Genomic DNA, 18,211 nt, shown 5'->3' on the forward strand with positions numbered 1-18,211 from the left:
AGAGTTTAAGTCTTGTTCATATTGATCAAGGTCTGAAGGAAAGATAACCAACAAGTTTTATGTAATTTAAAATGCTCTCTGAGTTGATGGAAAGCACTTCGTATAGGCTCTGGAACGTAATAAGTGATGTGTAAATGTTTGCCATTATAAGTGATAGAATATGGATTGTTCTTTAACCATCTAGAGAATTTTTCTAAGTAAGGAAAATGGCCCGTTTAGGCCTTCTTTGCTTTGGAACTGAATTATTATTTCCCACTTTCTCCATCTCTCCATACCTAATGACATACATTTCAACTGGTTAAAAAAAAAAAAAAAAGTAAATGGACTGGATTTACTCAAGATTATTCCCTCCACAAGGGGAATGTGATTAACTTAGAGGTAAATGCCCCCATTCTCTTCCAAATTCCCAAGCATTCAGAAAAGTTAAAGTCAGGGTACTGGAGGACTTTTTAAAACAAACTGAGCTGATGATCTGCTATTTTGTTCTAAGGATTTAATCATCATCATTGATTGATATTGAGGTGTTTCAATATTTTAAGTTATGTTTCCTTGTTTAAAATAAAGAAACTGTAGGTCAATATTTAATTACCTTCGTATCTAATGAGGAAAGATTCCCTAGAATATAAGCCAATGAAAGAAGTTGTAGTCTGGGCATGGTACCTCACACCTGTAATCCCAGCACTTTGGGAGGCTGAGGCGGGTGGATCACCCGATGTCAAGAGTTCGAGACCAGCCTGACCAACATGGTAAAACCCTGTCTTTACTAAAAATACAAAAATTAGCCGGGCATGGTGGCATGCACCTGTAATCCTAGCTACTCGGGAGGCTGAGGCAGGAGAATCACTTGATCCCGGGAGATGGAGGTTGCAGTGATGAGCCGAGATTGCGCCACTGCACTCCAGCCTGGGCAACAGAGCGAGACTCTGTCTCAAAAAAAAACAAGTTGTGAAGAAAAAGTTCCACAAGCCAGGTGCCAGTGGCTCACGCCTGTAATCCCAACACATTGGGAAGCCAAGGCAGGAGGATGACCTGAGGTCAGGAGTTCAAGACCAGTCTGGCCAACATAGTGAAACCTCATCTCTACTAAAAAATGCAAAAATTAGCTGGGCATGGTAGCACAGACCTGTAATCCCAGCTACTCAGGAGGCTGAGGCAGGAGAATCACTTGAACACGGGAGGCAAAAGTTGTAGAAAGCCAAGATCACATCACTGCACTCCAGCCTGGGTGATTCTCCATCTCAAAAAAAAAAAGAAAAAGAAAAAGATCCACACATTTGACTACAATAAAGATTTTAAATTTCCACACATAAAACAGACCTAAACAATATTAACAGATGGTAAACTGAGTAATATGGTTTGGATATTCGTCCTCTACAAATCTCATGTTGAAGTATGACCCCCAATGTTGGAGGCTGGGCCTAGTGGGAGGTGTTTGGGTCCTGGGAGTGGATCCCTTGTGAATGGCTTGGTGCCGTCCCCATAGTAATGAATGAGTTCTTGCTCTCGTAGTTCACATGAGAGCTGTTTTTTTAAAACAACTTGGAACCTTCCCCCTCTCTCTTCCTCACTCTCACCATGTGATATGCCTGCTCCTGCTTCAACTTCCACCATCCCTGTAAACTCCCTGAAGCCCTCACCAGAAGCAGAGGCTGGCATCATGCTTCCCCTACAGCCTGCAGAACCAAAATAAACCTCTTTTCTTTATGAATTACCCAGCTTCAGGTATTCCTTTATAGCAATGCAAATGGGCTGATACACTGGGCAAAAAAAATTGGCAGGCATGGTGGCTCACGCCTGTAATCCCAGCACATTGGGAGGCCAAAGTGGGAGGATCACTTGGGGCCAGGAGTTTGAGACTATCTTGGGCAACAGAGGAAAACCCCGTCTCTACAAAATGAAAATTTAGTTTTTATATTTATTTGTATTAAATTTTTTAAAAACATACCTGGGCATGGTGACACATGTCTGGAGTCCTAGCTACTCAGGGGGCTGAGGTGGGAGGATTGCTTGGGGCTGAGGTGGGAGGATTGCTTGAGCCAAGGAAGTTGAGGCTGCAGTAAGCGTTGATCACACCATTGTGCTGCAGCCTGGGTGACAGAGTGAGACCCTGTCTCAAATTAAAAAAAAAAAAAAAAAGCAATACATTAACAAAAAACAAATATTTTTAATCTTAAGCTAATGAGACAAATATCAGCATTGCTATTTTTAAAAATAGACAAAGAACATAAAAAATTCACAGGAAGAAATATAAATGAGCACTACATATGTTAGAAAAATGGTCAACCTAGTAATCAAAGAAATACTAATTAAAATGAGTTGTCACTTTTCCTGTAGCAAAAATTTTTTATTATGTTTGATTTTGTTAAGGATCCTAAGAAATGTATATTCTCATATATACTAGTGGGATTGCAAATTGATACATCTTTCTGGAAATTAATTTGGCAAAATACATCGGAAGCATTAAATAGTTTATCTCTACCATTTTTAGACCCAAGAGACTGGCAAAAAATAAAAACTGACAATACTAAGTGCTGATGATGATGCAAAGCAGTGGGCATTCTTATACATAGCAGATAAAAAGTGTTAGTGTGATTATTTTGCAAAATGATTGGACATTATCTTGAAAAGCCAGCAGTTCCACGTCCAGATATACACCCTAGTCTCAGAACTCTTGTTCTTCTTTCACCAGCGTACTTACCTAAAAATGTTCATAACAGCATTGTTCATAATAGCAAACAGCTGACAATAATGGAGATGTCCATTTGTAGGAAAACTGATACGTAGATAGTGGTAGAAGCTGGGCACAATGGCTTACACTCATAATCCCAGCACCTTGTGAGGCCAAGGTGGGAGGATCACTTGAGGCCAGGAATTTGTGACCAGCCTGGGCAAGATGGCGAAACCCCGTCTCTACTAAAAATGCAAAAATTAGCTGGCGTGGTGGTGCTCGCCTCAATCCCTGCTACTCAGGAGGCTGAGGCATGAGAATCACTTGAACCCAGGAGACAGAGGTTGCAGCGCGCCAAGATCACACCACTGCACTCCAGCCTGGGTGACGGACCAAGACTCCATCTCAAAGAATAGATGGATAGATGCATGGATGGATGGAGAGAGAGAGAGAGAGATATTTAAAGCAGTAGAAATCTATAACAGTAAAAATGAAAGAAGCACAGCTAAATGTTGTGACATGTAGGAATCCTTAAAATATAATGTGGATTAAAAAAAACAAATTGCAAAAGAATATATCCAGTGTGATACCATTTTATAAAGTGTGGAAGGAAGCAAAAGTAAACAGTATATTGTTTAGGAATACAAACTTCTGTTTTAAACTATTGAAAATAATAGGCCAGGCATGGTGGCTCACGCCTGTAATCCCAGCATTTTGGGAGGCTGAGGCAGGCGGATCACCTGAGGTCAGGAGTTCGTGACCAGCCTGCCAATGAATTGAAACCCCGTCTCTACTAAAAATATAAAAATTAGCCAGGCGTGGTGGCACATGCCTGTAGTCCCAGCTACCGGGAGGCTGAGGCAGGAGAACTGCTTTTACCTGGAAGGTGGAGGTTGCAGTGAGGCCCGATCATGCCATTGCACTCTAGCCTGAGCAACAGATCAAGACTCTATCTAAAAATAATAGTAATAATAATAATAATAATAATGTACTAGAAAAGGGAGGTAGGGCATGGGTTTCAAATGGAGTACTGGTGCTTTCTTTCTCAGGGTAAGTGGGAGGCTCATGGTGTTTGTTTTATTACGCTTCATAACTTGTCTTATGTATTATTATGTATATGTCAAATATTTCACAATAAAATTTTAAAGAGCCCATAATTTATATTTCAAAATTTTGTTTCTAGGGATTAATTCCTAAAATAATGATGAAAAATTAAGTTCAGAAAAAGTTTATCGAGTGGTATTTATCATAGACAAAAAATGAAACAGCCTAGATGTCCAATGCCATTTTTTAAAATCTTGCCTTTTTCAAGAAGGGATTTCAGAAAGTCATAAAAAGTACAGTCAGTGAGACAAAAGTAAAAACTTTCTGAAAAATTAAAGTTAAAGAAGAAAGTAAAAGAAAGCCTAACTTTCTTTTAAGAAAAGTAAGGTTAGTATGAAAAGTGTACGTCATAATGTCTCCTATTCTAGAAGAGGTCCACAAACTTGACTATAAGCTTTCCAGTAACCAGGATAAAAAGGAAAACATGATTCACATTGACTTTAAAATAAGAACATATCAACTGTTCTGATTCTGAGACCAGAGAGAAATTTCTCTCCACATTAACTGTGTGGGCAAGTTATTTCACTTTTCTCTGTCTATGAAATAGAGTAATACTATTACCTGTTATATAGCATTGCGAGAATTATCAAAGGTTAGTTCCTAGGACAGCACCTGGCAAGTATAAGCACTCAGATATGTTACTGATTAGCCAAAATGAATGGCATTCTCAAGACTCTCCTTATAGAAATCAGTATCATGGAAGTAGGTATTAAGAGATAAATGTAAAGATATTCCTTGCCTTAGATAGGAAACCTTCCCAACAATAGGACAGAAGTGTTGTGAATTTTCTTGTGTTTTGTCTGTGTTCATTCAATACATATTTATTGAGCTCTTCCTTTATGCCAGATTTTCTGTTTTATAATTACAGCAAGGGTACAGGTTATTAAGTTGGTGTTCTGCTTTAAGCAACTCTAAGTAGTTTAATCCTGAAGTCATTCTAATGTGTTGAATAATAAATAAAAATAATTGCTGCATTTATTGAATTTTTTTTTTTTTTTTTTTTGAGGCAGGGTCTTGCTCTGTCACCCAGGCTGGAGTGCAGTGACACAATCTTGGCTCACTGCAACCTCCACCTCCCAGGTTCAACTGATTCCCTTGCCTCAGCTTCCCGAGTAGCTGGGATTACAGGCGCACACCACCACATCCAGCTAATTTTTGTATTTTCAGTAGAGACAGGGTTTCACCATGTTGGCCAGGCTGGTCTCAAACTCCTGGCCTCAAGTGATCCTCCCACCTTGGCCTCCCAAAGTGCTGGGATTACAGGTGTGAGCCAGCATGCCTGGCCCATTTATTGAATGTTAACTGGGTGTCAAACTCTGTACTAATTTCTTTACATATATTATCCCGTTTAATCCTTACAACAACACTTTGAGGTCACAAATATTATCTTTATTTTTTGGTAAGAAGATTTGAACCCTCGGAACGGGTAAGCCACTTCCTTGAAGTCACAGCCAGCAAGTATGGGTTCAGGTCAGAATTTGGATCCAGGCCTTCCTGATTGTAAAGTCTGTATTCTTAGTCACTTCAGTATAATACCTTCTGTGGAATGAAACGAAAGCATATCAAACCTTGAAAACTTTTGTTACAAATCTAAAATATTTTTCCTTGGTACCCTCAGTCAAATATTTCCTGATTGTTATTATCTTGTAATAAATTCATGCATTAATCTTATTATCTTCGTGGTTTTGACTGTCAGGCGGGAGGGTTAACCTTTTCCTTGTCTGACTGTTCTGATTGGTACTCATCAGTCAGTTGATTTGATCACCAACCTGAAATGTTTTCTTAAAAACCATTTTAAAATGGAAGGAGGCCAGGTACGGTGGCTCACGTCTGTAATCCCAGCACTTTGGGAGGCCAAGGCAGGTGGATCACCTGAGGTCAGGAGTTCAAGACCAGCCTGGCCAACTTGGTGAAACCCCATCTCTACCAGAAATACAAAAAATTAGCCAGGCGTGGTGGCGAGCGCCGGTAATCCCAGACACTCAGGGGGCTCAGGCAGGGGAATTGCTTGAACCAGGAGGCGAAGGCTGCAGTGTAGATCGTGCCATTGCACTCCATCCTGGGCAACAAGAGCAAAATTCCATTTCAAAAATAAAATTAAATTAAAATAAAATAAAATGGAAGGAATGTTTAGATTGGAAGTAGAAAGCTCTAGCAGTTGAGTTTGGTAATCTATAATCTTATGGGCCAAGACTCTAATGACTTGTTTTGGCCCCTGCTGAGGGCACTAAACTGTGTTGCCTCTGTTCTAGATTGTGAACCTTCTTCCTCAGTTTGCCAGCTAGTCAAAACACAACCTTGTTAGTGTTTGCAATAAAGCTGCCTCTTTAAAGATCAAGAAAGTTCAGGCTCCTGGCAGTCTGACCTTGGCTCTTGAGTGTCCCTGGTCAATTGCAGTAACATAGATTTCCATTCAAACTATGAAATGTGTATGTCATGCTCACTGGGTAGGTTTACAGTCAAGAACTTTGCCTGTAATCATTTTCCTTTAGGTGGACATAACACAGTTATTCTGAGACTCCTGATAGTAGTCACAGTGGCATGGTTAGGACCTCAAAAGCTACATACTATCAGATTCAAAAACACAGATGTGTTCAGCTCAGCAGCTTGAGATCACTATGCAATCTTGCACTACACAGTTCAGAAGCCTATCAAGAAATGTATAATTCTTTTTAATATATAAATATATATATTATATATTTTATATTTATGTATATATATTTTTAGAGATTGGGTCTATGATGCTGAAGCTGGTCTTGAACTCTTGGGCTGAAGCGATCCACCCATGTCAGCCTCCAAAAGTGCTGGGATTACAGGCATGAGCCACTATACCTGGTCCCCAAAATTTATCATTCTGAAAACTTGTATGAGGATAGGATTTACTCTGGGGAATGGACAGAGTCCCTTGAAAGATAACTGTATGAAAGAGAAGAAGGCTGTTTACATTTGTTGGATACATTAACCTCAAAAGTCTTCAATAAATGAAGACTCACTTGCAGATACTGATTTCTTTTTCCTTTTACTATGCTTCTAACCTTACTTTTGGCCTTTGTTCATAATACATGTTTTCTTCCTTTCCTGGTTTCCTATTCTTAAGTAATTTCATCTAGATATGTGTAGACCATCTGTCCTTCCAAAACGACAAGGGACAGGAGTGCGAACAAGAGGCGCAGTGTGAACAGAAAGCCAGGAAAAACCTTGCAGTTTTTTGGCTCCTCTTTGCCTACCCTGCAGCCCCCTGGGGAACAACAGGGAAACAACAGCTTGTATCCATTTGAGAAAGTGGCAATGGCTGCCGAAGGGGAAATGTGAGGCGGTTAAGCTCTCTTCCTAGACATGGAAAAACAATGCAGATGGTGGGTGGTGTGCTGGAGTGCACACATGCTGTGCCTCAGAATCAAACACAGTGGAGGCTTTTCATTTTCATTGAAGTAGAACATCAGAGGTTCCAACATTAGTGGAAAATAGGTTGGGTGAAGTAAAATATAAGCCAGCAATTTGAATTGCTTCCACATATGCAATTAGAACTTTTCTACATTATGATAATTTTGTAATAACCTGTGTCTTTCCTCAGAAGATCCTCCCACAACCTTGGGGATTGATTACACGCATATGGCACTCCAGGAGTGCACCCACAGGATTGTCCCAGCTTAAGATAGCAGTTGAGTATCCCTTATCCAAAATGCTTGGCACCAGCGGTGTTTCAGATTTTGGAACATTTGCGTTACACTTACTGGTTGAGCATCACTAATCCAAAAATCCAAAATTCAGGCCGGGTACTGTGGCTCACGCCTGTAATTGCAGCACTGTGGGAGGCCTTAGGTGGGCAGATAGCTTGAGCTCAAGGGTTCAAGAACAGCCCAGGCAACATAGGATACCCCCATCTCTACAAAAGATACAAAAATTAGCCAGGTGTAGTAGTGCACGCCTATAGTCCCAGCTACTCAGAAGGCTAAGATGGGAAGATCACTTGAGCCCAGGAGGTTGAGGCTGCAGTGAGCCATGATTGTGCCACTACACTCCAGCCTGGGTGACAGTTCAAGACCCTGTCTGGGAAAAAAAAAAAAAAAATCCAGAATGCTCCAATAAACATTTCCCTTTTGCATGATCTTTGAGCATCGTGTTGGTGCTCAAGAAATTTTGGATTTGGGGCCAGGTACAGTGGCTCACGCCTGTAATCTCAGCACTTTGGGAGGCCAAGGCAGGCGGATCACCTGAGGTCAGGAGTCTGAGACCAGCCTGGCCAACATATACTGAAACCTTGTCTCTACTAAAACTACAAAAATTATCTGGGCATGGTGGCACATGCCTGTAGTCCCAGCTACTTGGGAAACTGAGGCAGGAGAATCACTTGAACCCAGGAGGCGGAAGTTGTAGGGAGCCAAGATCATGCCACTGCACTCCAGCCTGGGTAACAGAGCAAGACTCTGTCGCTCAACAACAAAAATAGTTTTGGATTTTGAAGCATTTCAGATTTGGGGTTTTTGGATTAGCAGTGTTTAACCCTGCATACACTTGACCCCTGCAGCCACATGACATCTAGCTATTGCCCTTAAAAATTTAACCCTAATGAAGGTTCTTGAGATACTACCTTCAGACTTCCCCAGCCTTAGCGTAGTAGGTTCTTCAGTTAATAAATTTTGAACAAATAGGACATTAGTTCAAGTCTGTTTCCATTAGCAGTTTTGCGTGTAAAGGAAAACAGATCTCCATGGCTCCCTCCAGCCATGTTTAAGACCTCAGAAATAAGGGGGGTCCTGCCTCAGAAGAGCCTAAAAACCTAAAAGGAGAGGTGCTGCCCAAAATCAAATTGCAGAGCTGAAGTAGTAAGCTTCGAAGCAGCCGTACGACTTGGACAAGTGGAAGTTGATTGTTTTTAAGCCCTTTCAGATTCCAGTCACTTAAAAATAATCATAATAGAGCCCATTACCAAAAGACAAGTCTGAGTTTTCAAAGAACATTAGTAAAAATGGTAATCTGAGCATTAGAATTGTTGCTTGGGCGTCTCTGCTGGAAATTGACCTTACTGTCTGAAACAAAACAGAGGCGAGGCCTTGTGCCCCTATGGAGAACAGAAAATGAAGGCCTTTTGTAAGCCTTGAGCAAGCTGCAGCTGCTGCCAGTGTCACAAACAAGAAACTTTTCGACCATGAGTCTATCTGGTGAGATAAAGCTGAAAATTCATCTAATTCCAACACATGGGATTGCCCCACAGCTGTGAAACCTTCCACATAAGGGTAGAATGAACACTCTAAATCATTCAAGTCTGTCCTGGAGAGCAGGGAGCACAGCCTTGTTTCACACGCGTTGAAGAAGCCCATAGGTGAACTTTTACCCAGGTTTCACTGAAATCTGATTTAAACATTGCAGAAAGTATGCCCATTTAGAAAACTGTGTCAGTCCTCCACTTTGTGTCAGGATAGTAAACTGAGTCATAAGTCACACTTAAATTGAATCCTGAAAACTTTTTGGTATTGTCAAAAATTAATCAGCTCTGTAGAATGATGGTGTGACAAACATCAAATATGCAGTGGCAGTGCTGAAAAAGAGGCTTTCACCTAATAATTGATGATGTTGATTTCTTTGGGCATAGTTTTGTGTCTCATTTAAATGTGACTAAGCCCCATGGCTGTATAAGTTTATCCAAAACAACACAGTGCTATTCTACAGGAAGCGAATGTACTCAGAAGTAGGAAATGGTGTGGTGTTGAGAGATAGTCTTTGGACCCAAATAGGGCTGAATTCAAATCCCAGCTCTGTCACATGTAGCTGCATGTTACCTCAGTTTTCTCATCTGCAGAGTGGAGCTAACAATAGGTGCTCCAGAGGCTGTTATAGTGACTATAGGCACAGTGACTCACACCTGTATCCCAGCACTTTAGGAGGCCAAGGCAGGCAGACTGCTTGAGCCCAGAAGTTCAAGACTAGTCTGGCAACATAACGAGAACCCCATCTCTATTTACAAAAAAAATTTTTTAAGTCATTAAAAAAAGAACATATGGGTGAAATACCTGGACCATAGTACATACTCAGCAAATGGTTGCTGTTAGGCCAGGCATGTTGGTTCATGCCTGTAATCCCAGCACTTTGGGAAGCCGAGGCCAGTGGATCACCTGAGGTCAGGAGTTCAAGACCAGCCTGGCCAACATGGTGAAACCCTATCTCTCCTAAAAATACAAAAATTGGCCAGACGTGGTGGTGCATGCCTGAAATCCCAGCTACTCGGGAGGCTGAGACAGGAGAATTGCTTGAACCTGGAGGTGGAGGTTGCAGTGAGCCAAGATTGCACCATTGCACTCCAATCTGGGTGATGAGTGAAACTCCATCTTAAAAAAAAAAGGGGGGGATGGGGGGGAATGGTCACTGTTACAGGTTTATACAAAAGTAATTGTATTAAAATACAGTTCTATGTCTTGCTCATTGACACAGTCTCACCACTGAGGAAACAAATTTAGGTATCTATCAACTTACTGAGCTAACTGAAGAAATGAGAGCTGAAAGAGAAATTCACTCTTAACTTTCTTATTTCGCGTCTCATATGTAAGTCCTATCTCTATCAATGTCCTGACATTTTATTGGTATTTTGGGAAAACTTGAAAATATATTACTCTTCTTTAAAATTATACTCTCAGACCTTTATGAATTTTTTAGAAGCGTAATCAATATTATTATCTTTAAAACAAAATTAGGAATGCTTCTGTTCACAAGATACAGGATATCAGGACATTGGTGAGTCTGGGTCTGTTCAGTAAACGTTATCAATCTGTTCCATTAACCATAGACATCCCGAGGCTAGGAATACCTAACTTCCTGGGAATGCAGCCCAGCAAGTCCCAGCCTCATTTTTCCTAGCCCTTACTCAAGATGCTCAAGATGCTGTTGCTCTGGTTTGACTGTCTCTGACAATAGTAAGTGGCAGATCTGGGATAAGAACCTGGAGCTTCTGTTTCTTAGTTTCTGCATATCTTACTGAGAATTGTAGCTCAAAAATATAATCCCAGTCATCAGCTATTTTCTGCCATCAAACACAGCTGATCATTCCATGTTCTGTGTCAAAATACTTTCCACTGACCCCAGGAACACTCTTTCTGTTTCCCTCCCAGTTCGAACGCCATGACCCTGTGGATGGGAGAATTACTGAGAGGCAGTTTGGTGGCATGCTACTTGCCTACAGTGGGGTGCAGTCCAAGAAGCTGACTGCCATGCAGAGGCAGCTCAAGAAGCACTTCAAAGAAGGAAAGGTAGGTAGCTTTGGCTAGAGGAAGAAAAGAAACTGTGGGAATGTATGCTTATTATTTAATATGAAGGTACTAACATAATGATGAGAGTATTTCATGAACCAATGATTACACCTAATTCATTTCTGGTACCTAAGGTCCAAAGGGAGAAAAGAAATAAGCAGTGGGTGAGGAAGAGGACAGCGTCCAGAATCACCCCAGATTTCTTGTTTAAGAAAGGGTGGCACCAACTGAAATTCAGAATTTTAAAAGAGAGACTGGTTTAGATGGGAAAATAAAGAGTTCAGTCATGGACATCTTAAATTTAAGATGCCTGTGGACTATCCAACCAGAGATGGTCAGCAGGCGGCTGCATATTCACGTTACCTTAGAGTTACCTGAGATAGGTTTGGGAATCATCAACACATGTTAGCATTACAACCATAAGAACAGATGAGATTCCCCAAGGAGGGTATTTTACAGAAAAGAACTATGGGCCAAGGACGGAAGCCAATGGGACACAAACATTCAAGCAGCTCAGGAAGCAAATCTAGAAGAAATGGTTAGAGAATACCTACAGAAGCTGGGTGCCGTGGCTTATACCTGTAATCCCAGCACTGTGGGAGGCCAAGGCAGGTGGATCACTTGAGGCCAGGAGTTCAAGACCAGCCTGGCCAACATGGTGAAACCCCATCTCTACTAAAAATACAAAAATTAGGTGGACATGGTGGCACGCGTATATAATCCCAGCTACTCGGAAGCTGAGGTGCAAGAATCACTTGAAACCGGGTGACAGAGGTTGCAGTGAGCCAAGATTGTGCCATTGCACTCCAGCCTGGGCAACAGAGTGAGACTCCATCTCAAAAAAAAAAAAAAGAAAAAGAGAATACCTAAAGAACCTAAAGAGAGTAGTGAAATCAAAGCCAAGGAAGTAGAGGGTTCAAGAACTGAGGGGTCTACCATGTCACATATAACAGTGAGGATCCAGTAAGGTAAAGGTGGTAACATCCATTGGTTTTGGTGAAATGGCAATAATTGGTGACCTTTGAGAGGGCTGTTTCATTAGAGTGGTCTAGTCAGAAGGCATATTCAGTGAAAATTACAGAAGCAGAGAAAGGAGAGAGGTGGAAAAGGAGGCTCTGGAAAGTGGGACATCACATAGGCAAATTCCAAGGCACCGTATTAGCCTACTTGGGCTACTGTAACAACATACCATAGACTGGGTGGCTTTAACAAGAGAAAGTTATTTTCTCACATTCCTGGAGGCTAGAAGCCTGTGATCAAGGTGCCAGCTGATTTAGTTTCTGATAAGAGCTCTTTTCCTGCCTTGCAGGTAGCTGCCTTTTCAATGTGTCCTCACACGGCCTTTCCTCAGTATGTGTGCATGAAGAGAGAAATCTCTTTGTGTTTTTTCTTATAAGAACACTAATCCTAGCAGATTAGGGCCCCACCCTTGTGACCTCATTTAGCCTTGTTATTTCCTCTAAGGCCCCATCTCCAAATACAACCACATTGGGCACACTGGGGGTTAGGGAGGGCTTCAACATATGAATGAGGTGAGGGGTGTGGTCAGTCCATAACAAGCAGGAAAAACAAACCTGGCATGTGTGAAGAACAGAAAGGGGACGAGTTTGTATAGAAGGTTCTGAGCAAAAAGGTGAATGGCCTGAGCTGAGCTCAGAGAGGGATATGAGGAACAGAACATGCAAGACTTCATAAGAATGGAAGGAGTTTGGAGTTTACTCACAGTGCATTGGAACGCCATTAAAGAGTTGTGAGTAGTGAAATGACCTGGTTATATCTAGGTTTAAAGAGACAACTCTGGGTGTTTTATGGAAGATAGTTTGGAGAAGAGCAAGCATAGAAACAGAAAGACTGATAATAAGGCTATTAGAATTCAGGAGATGAGTTAGAGTTTGTTGAACAGCCTTGAGGCTGGAGACCATGGGTTTGTGGAACACTCTAGCAATGCTGCTCTCTGGTACCCTTCAACACCAGCTGCACTTGGTACAAGGAAAGAAAAGGTGGTGGCTGCGCACAGTGGCTCATGCCTGTAATCCTAACACTTTGGGAGGTCAAGACACGCAGATCACCTGAGGTCAGGAGTTCAAGACCACCCTGGCCAACATGGCAAAACCCCGTCTCTACTAAAAGTACAAAAATTAGCCAGGCGTGGTGGTGGGCACCCATAATCCCAGCTACTTGGGAGGTTGAGGCAAGAAAATTGCTTGGACCCGGGGAAGGGGGGTTGCAGAGGAAGGGTGGAGGTTTCTGTGAATCAAGATCATACCACTTCACTCCAGCGTGGGAGAAAGAATGAAACTCCATCTCAAAAAAAAGGAAAAGAAGAAAAAAAAGAAAAGATGATAGGACTGAGTCAGCATCTGAGAGTGAGATGAACAAATAGAAGCAGAGATCAGTTAAAAGGTCAGGCCTCATCGGGCACGGTGGCTCATGCCTGTAATCCCAGCACTTTGGGAGGCCAAGGCGGGAGAATCAAAGTTCAAGACTTGCCACAATGTAAGATGTGTCTTTTCTTTTTATTTTATTTTATTTTATTTTTTTTGAGATGGAGTCTCGCTCTGTCACCCAGGCTGGAGTGCTGTGGCCAGATCTCAGCTCACTGCAAGCTCCGCCTTCCGGGTTCATGCCATTCTTCTGCCTCAGCCTCCCTGGTAGCTGGGACTACAGGCGCCGCCACCTCGCCCGGCTAGTTTTTTGTAGTTTTTAGTAGAGACGGGGTTTCACCATGTTAGCCAGGATGGTCTCGATCTCCTGACCTCGTGATCCACCCGTCTCGGCCTCCCAAAGTGCTGGGATTACAGGCTTGAGCCACCGCGCCCGGCCTTTTTCTTTTCATTTATTTATTTTTTTTGAGACAGAGTTTCACTGTTGTTGCCCAGGCTGGAATGCAATGGCGCGATCTCGGCTCATTGCAACCTCTACCTCCTGGGTTCAAATGATTCTCCTGCCTAGAAGTTCTCCTGCCCAGAAGTTCAAGACCAGCTTGGGCAAAGTGGTGAAACGTTGTCTCCACAAAAAGTACAAAAACTAGCCAGGCATGGTGGCATGTGCCTGTAGTCCCACCTACTCAGGAGACTGAGGTGGGAGGATCACCTGAGCTTGGGGAGGTTGAAGCTGCAATTAGCTGTAATCATGCTACTGCACTCCAGCCTGGGTGACAGAATGAGACCTTGCCTTAAAAAAATAAATAAAAATCGAGACCTCTAAGAGAACACACACACACAAACACACAAAGCAGTGCTAAGGCTAGAACCCAGATCTTCTCATTCCCAGCCCAGTACTCTTCCCACTGGACAATGGCTACCATCTGACCATGACCAAGAATCTAACCTGGCACTAAAAATATTCCATGAGAGATTGCCAAGTGTATTAGTCCATTCTCTTGCTGCTAATAAAGACATGCCGAGACTGGGTAATGTATAAAGGAAAGAGGTTTGATTTCATAGTTCCATATGGCTGGGGAGGCCTCACAATCATGGCGGAAGGCAAAGGAGAAGAAAAGACATGTCTTATGGCTGGGTGCGGTGGCTCACGCCTGTAACCCCAGCACTTTGGGAGGCCAAAGCGGGCGAATCACCTAAGTTCGGGAGTTGGAGACCAGCCTGAACAACATGGAGAAACCCGTCTCTACTAAAAATCCAAAAAATTAGCCCGGCATGGTGGTGCATGCCTGTAATCCCAGCTACTCAGGAGGCTGAGGCAGGAGAATCACTCAGGAGGTGGAGAATTACTCAGGAGGTGGAGGTTGTGGTGAGCCGAGTTCGCGCCATTGCACTCCAGCTTCAGCAGTAAGAGCAAAACTCCGTCTCAAAAAAAATAAAAAAGAAAAAAAATGAAAAGACACGTCTTACATTGTGGCAGGCAAGAAAGAAAGCATGTGCAGGGGAACTCCTTTTTATGAAACCATCAGATCTTCTGAGACTTATTCACTATCGCAAGAACAGCACAGGGAAGATCTACCCTCATGATTCAGTTACCTTCCACCAGGTCCCTTCCACAACACATGGGCATTATGGGAGCTACAATTCAAGATTTGGGTGGGGACACAGCCAAACCATATGACCAAGGTAGTATGGCATGGTAGGCATGAAGATGGAAAACTTGAGATCAACTTCTGCCTCAGAGTCATTAGACAAATCACTTAACCTTATTGGCCTCATGAATTGAGAGGCTTATCCTAGATGCTTGCTGTAAGGGCCCTTCTAGCTTTAAAGATTCAATAATTGAAAATAAGATAGAGGATTGCTAGTGCTTGTCCCAGTTTCCTAGTTAGTCTTTGTGCAAGAAATCTTGTATGCATAGCATTGCCCCAACTTGGTGGAAAGCCCTTCTTATCAGCCAGACTTTTTCCTCCTTGTCTTGGATGTTGAAAAGTTGAAAGGACCTCTGAACCAGGCTGTGGGCTGCAAATGAGGGCAGGCTGGACTCTGAGAGGAAGTGTCAGCTTCTGTGAACTCAGTCCAGCCTTTTCCCACAGCAGGTGTTCTCTTGGCTGTGGGGAAAACTCATCATTAATGGAAAGTGACAGAGAAAAAACATTTATCTCCCATAGAGCACTTCTACACTACCCAGTACTTAGCTCATGTCTGTTGGAAATCGTAATTTCAAAAAACTGATTATGAATGTATAGGTGGATTTTTTAGCCCCTATGCTGGAAGTATAGTGTTTGCATTCAGACATGCTCCTTTATTTTGACCAGGCTTATTTTTAAAGGTTGGTTCAGATATTGATTTTACTTTAATTATCTATCATGATAGATGAATTCATATTTCATTATGAATTTATACTTAAAAGCAATAAATTGGGCATTAGAGACATCTCCCTTGAAGGAACAGAGTATTTGAGCATTGACAGGAGTTAATTTAGGATCTGAAGACCTTGCAAAAGAGCTCTAAAATGAAAGGACAAATTTTGTCAGATGATGAAAATCTGCAGTGTTAAATTACTTTTGGCCCAGAATTTCTAGCCTGTGTTAGCAATGAGATTAAGATTGATTGTCCTCTCATGTTGATTAAATAGTTTGTGAACATAGCAATTAACTAAAGTGAGTGTCAATGAAGGGCCTTTGCTCCTAAGGTTACGAGTCCATCTCTCTAGGACCGTTTCCTATAAAAGGGGAATCGCCATCTGCTTTCTAATTGCTTCTTTTATTCCACTTTGGATTTGTTAACATGAAAATCTAAGTTTTCATTTGGCTGACATTAATCAATTTCTGTGTGAGGTTCTGTATCAACATATCAAACAAGACCTAAGAGATTGAAGGTCCTAGTGGTGGTATTAAATTTTTACATAGAGCCGGGCGCAGTGGCTCAAGCCTGTAATCCCAGCACTTTGGGAGGCCGAGATGGGCGGATCACAAGGTCAGGAGATCGAGACTATCCTCGCTAACATGGTGAAACCCTGTCTCCACTAAAAAATACCAAAAACTATCCGGGCAAGGTGGCGGACGCCTGTAGTCCCAGCTACTCCGGAGGCTGAGGCAGGAGAATGGCATGAACCTGGGAGGCGGAGCTTGCAGTGAGCTGAGATCCGGCCACTGCATTCCAGCCTGGGTGACAGAGCGAGACTCCGTCTCAAAAAAAAAAAAAAAAAAAAAAAATTGGCATATAAATTAATGACCGTGAAATGTTTCACAGCCTTTTTTCTCTTTCTTTCTAGCAGCCTTGTTAGATACTGTGCTTTTGAGAATATAGAGACAGAAAGAGAAGTTAATAACCCATTCAGAGTCTGGTCTAAAATACAAGGCTTCCTATTCCAGATCTTGTCTTTTCCGTAAGAAAGTGCTTTTCTCCTAATCATACTGTTCCTCTAAGGCAGTGCTTCTCTACAATGGGATCACTTTAGGAATTTTTAAGGAGTGTGGTTTGTTTGGACCCTCTTCAAATCAATTAAATCAGAGGCTCAGTAGGTGAGTCCGGGCATCAGTGGTTTGGGGTTTTCTTAACCCTCTGCATGAGAAATTCCAGAAGTGTTTCTTAAAGGGTGATATGGTTTGGCTGTGTCCCCACCCAGATCTCATGTTGAATTGTAGTTCCCATCATCCCCATATGTCCTGGGAGGGAACAGGTGGAGATAATTGAATCATGGGGCAGTTTCCCCCAGCCTGTTCTCATGACAGTGAGTTAGTTCTCATGAGATCTGATGGTTTTATAAAAGGCTTCCCCCTTCACCAGGTACTCATTCTTCTTCCTGCTGCCATGTGAAGAAGGATATGTTTGCTTCCCCTTCTACCATGACTGTAAGTTTCCTGAGGTATCCCTAGCCCTGCAAAACTGTGAGTCAATTAAACCTTTCCTTTATAAATTACCCAGTCTCAGGTATGTCTTTATGCACAGCAAAGAACGGACTAATACAAAGGGTTCCCAGGTAAATCTAGTGTGCAGCTAGGCTTGTGAGTCACTGCCCTAGAGATGCAATGCTCCATCAGTGTCCCTAGCTGTTTTATCCCTAAGTAATAGTTTGAAGAACTGGGGAACCTGCCATGCTTGATGAAAATTACTCTATTGATGCTCTGAACAACCCCTATGTTTTTATTTAACAAAGAGTTTTCTGAGACTTCATAAATATAATTCACAGTGGTGATCCCCTATGAGTGCAGAAGCTACTAATAACTTCTTAAGGATGAAATTGAAAATTATAACTCAGTTCAATGGCAGATATTGCTGTGTGTAAGACACTAAGCCAGGTGCTGTGAAAAAGACCATCCATTATCCTTACAACTATATATATTTCTTTTCTTTTTTGTTGTTGTTTTTTTTTTTTTTTTTTGAGATGGAGTCTTGCTCTGTTACCTAGGCTGGAGTGCAGTGGCCTGATCTCGGCTCACTGCAAGCTCCACCTCCCGGGTTCATGCCATTCTTCTGCCTCAACCTCCCGAGTAGCTGGGACTACAGGTGCCCACCACCACGCCCAGCTAATTTTTTTGTATTTTTAGTGGAGACGGGGTTTCACTGTGTTAGCCAGGATGGTCTCAATCTCCTGACCTTGTGATCCGCCCGCCTTGGCCTCCCAAAATGCTGGGATTACAGGTGTGAGCCACTGCACCTGGCACAACTATATCTATTTCTTAAGTCTGTAATAGTCTAGTAAGAGAAAAAATATGTAGCAAAGAACTCTATAATTCTATATTCACATTTATATTCAATATTTATTGAGCACCTACTATGTGCCAAACACTCTTCTAAATACTGGGAATGCA

At 42.2% G+C, this 18,211-nt stretch overlaps 1 protein-coding gene across 4 annotated transcripts in view; it reads left to right on the plus strand.

The window, feature by feature from the left end:
- The window catches only part of MICU1 (mitochondrial calcium uptake 1), a 265,058-nt gene that overhangs the window by 195,705 nt on the left and 51,142 nt on the right, over window positions 1-18,211 (plus strand). For all 4 annotated transcript variants that reach the window (XM_010373066.2, XM_010373068.2, XM_030940185.1 and 1 more), the window contains one exon: window positions 10,876-11,013. In XM_010373066.2, the coding sequence (XP_010371368.1) occupies window positions 10,876-11,013 (138 nt within the window). The remainder of the gene's footprint in view (window positions 1-10,875; window positions 11,014-18,211) is intronic.

The sequence above is a fragment of the Rhinopithecus roxellana genome, chromosome 11 (assembly GCF_007565055.1).
Source record: "Rhinopithecus roxellana isolate Shanxi Qingling chromosome 11, ASM756505v1, whole genome shotgun sequence".
Lineage (NCBI taxonomy): Eukaryota > Metazoa > Chordata > Mammalia > Primates > Cercopithecidae > Rhinopithecus > Rhinopithecus roxellana.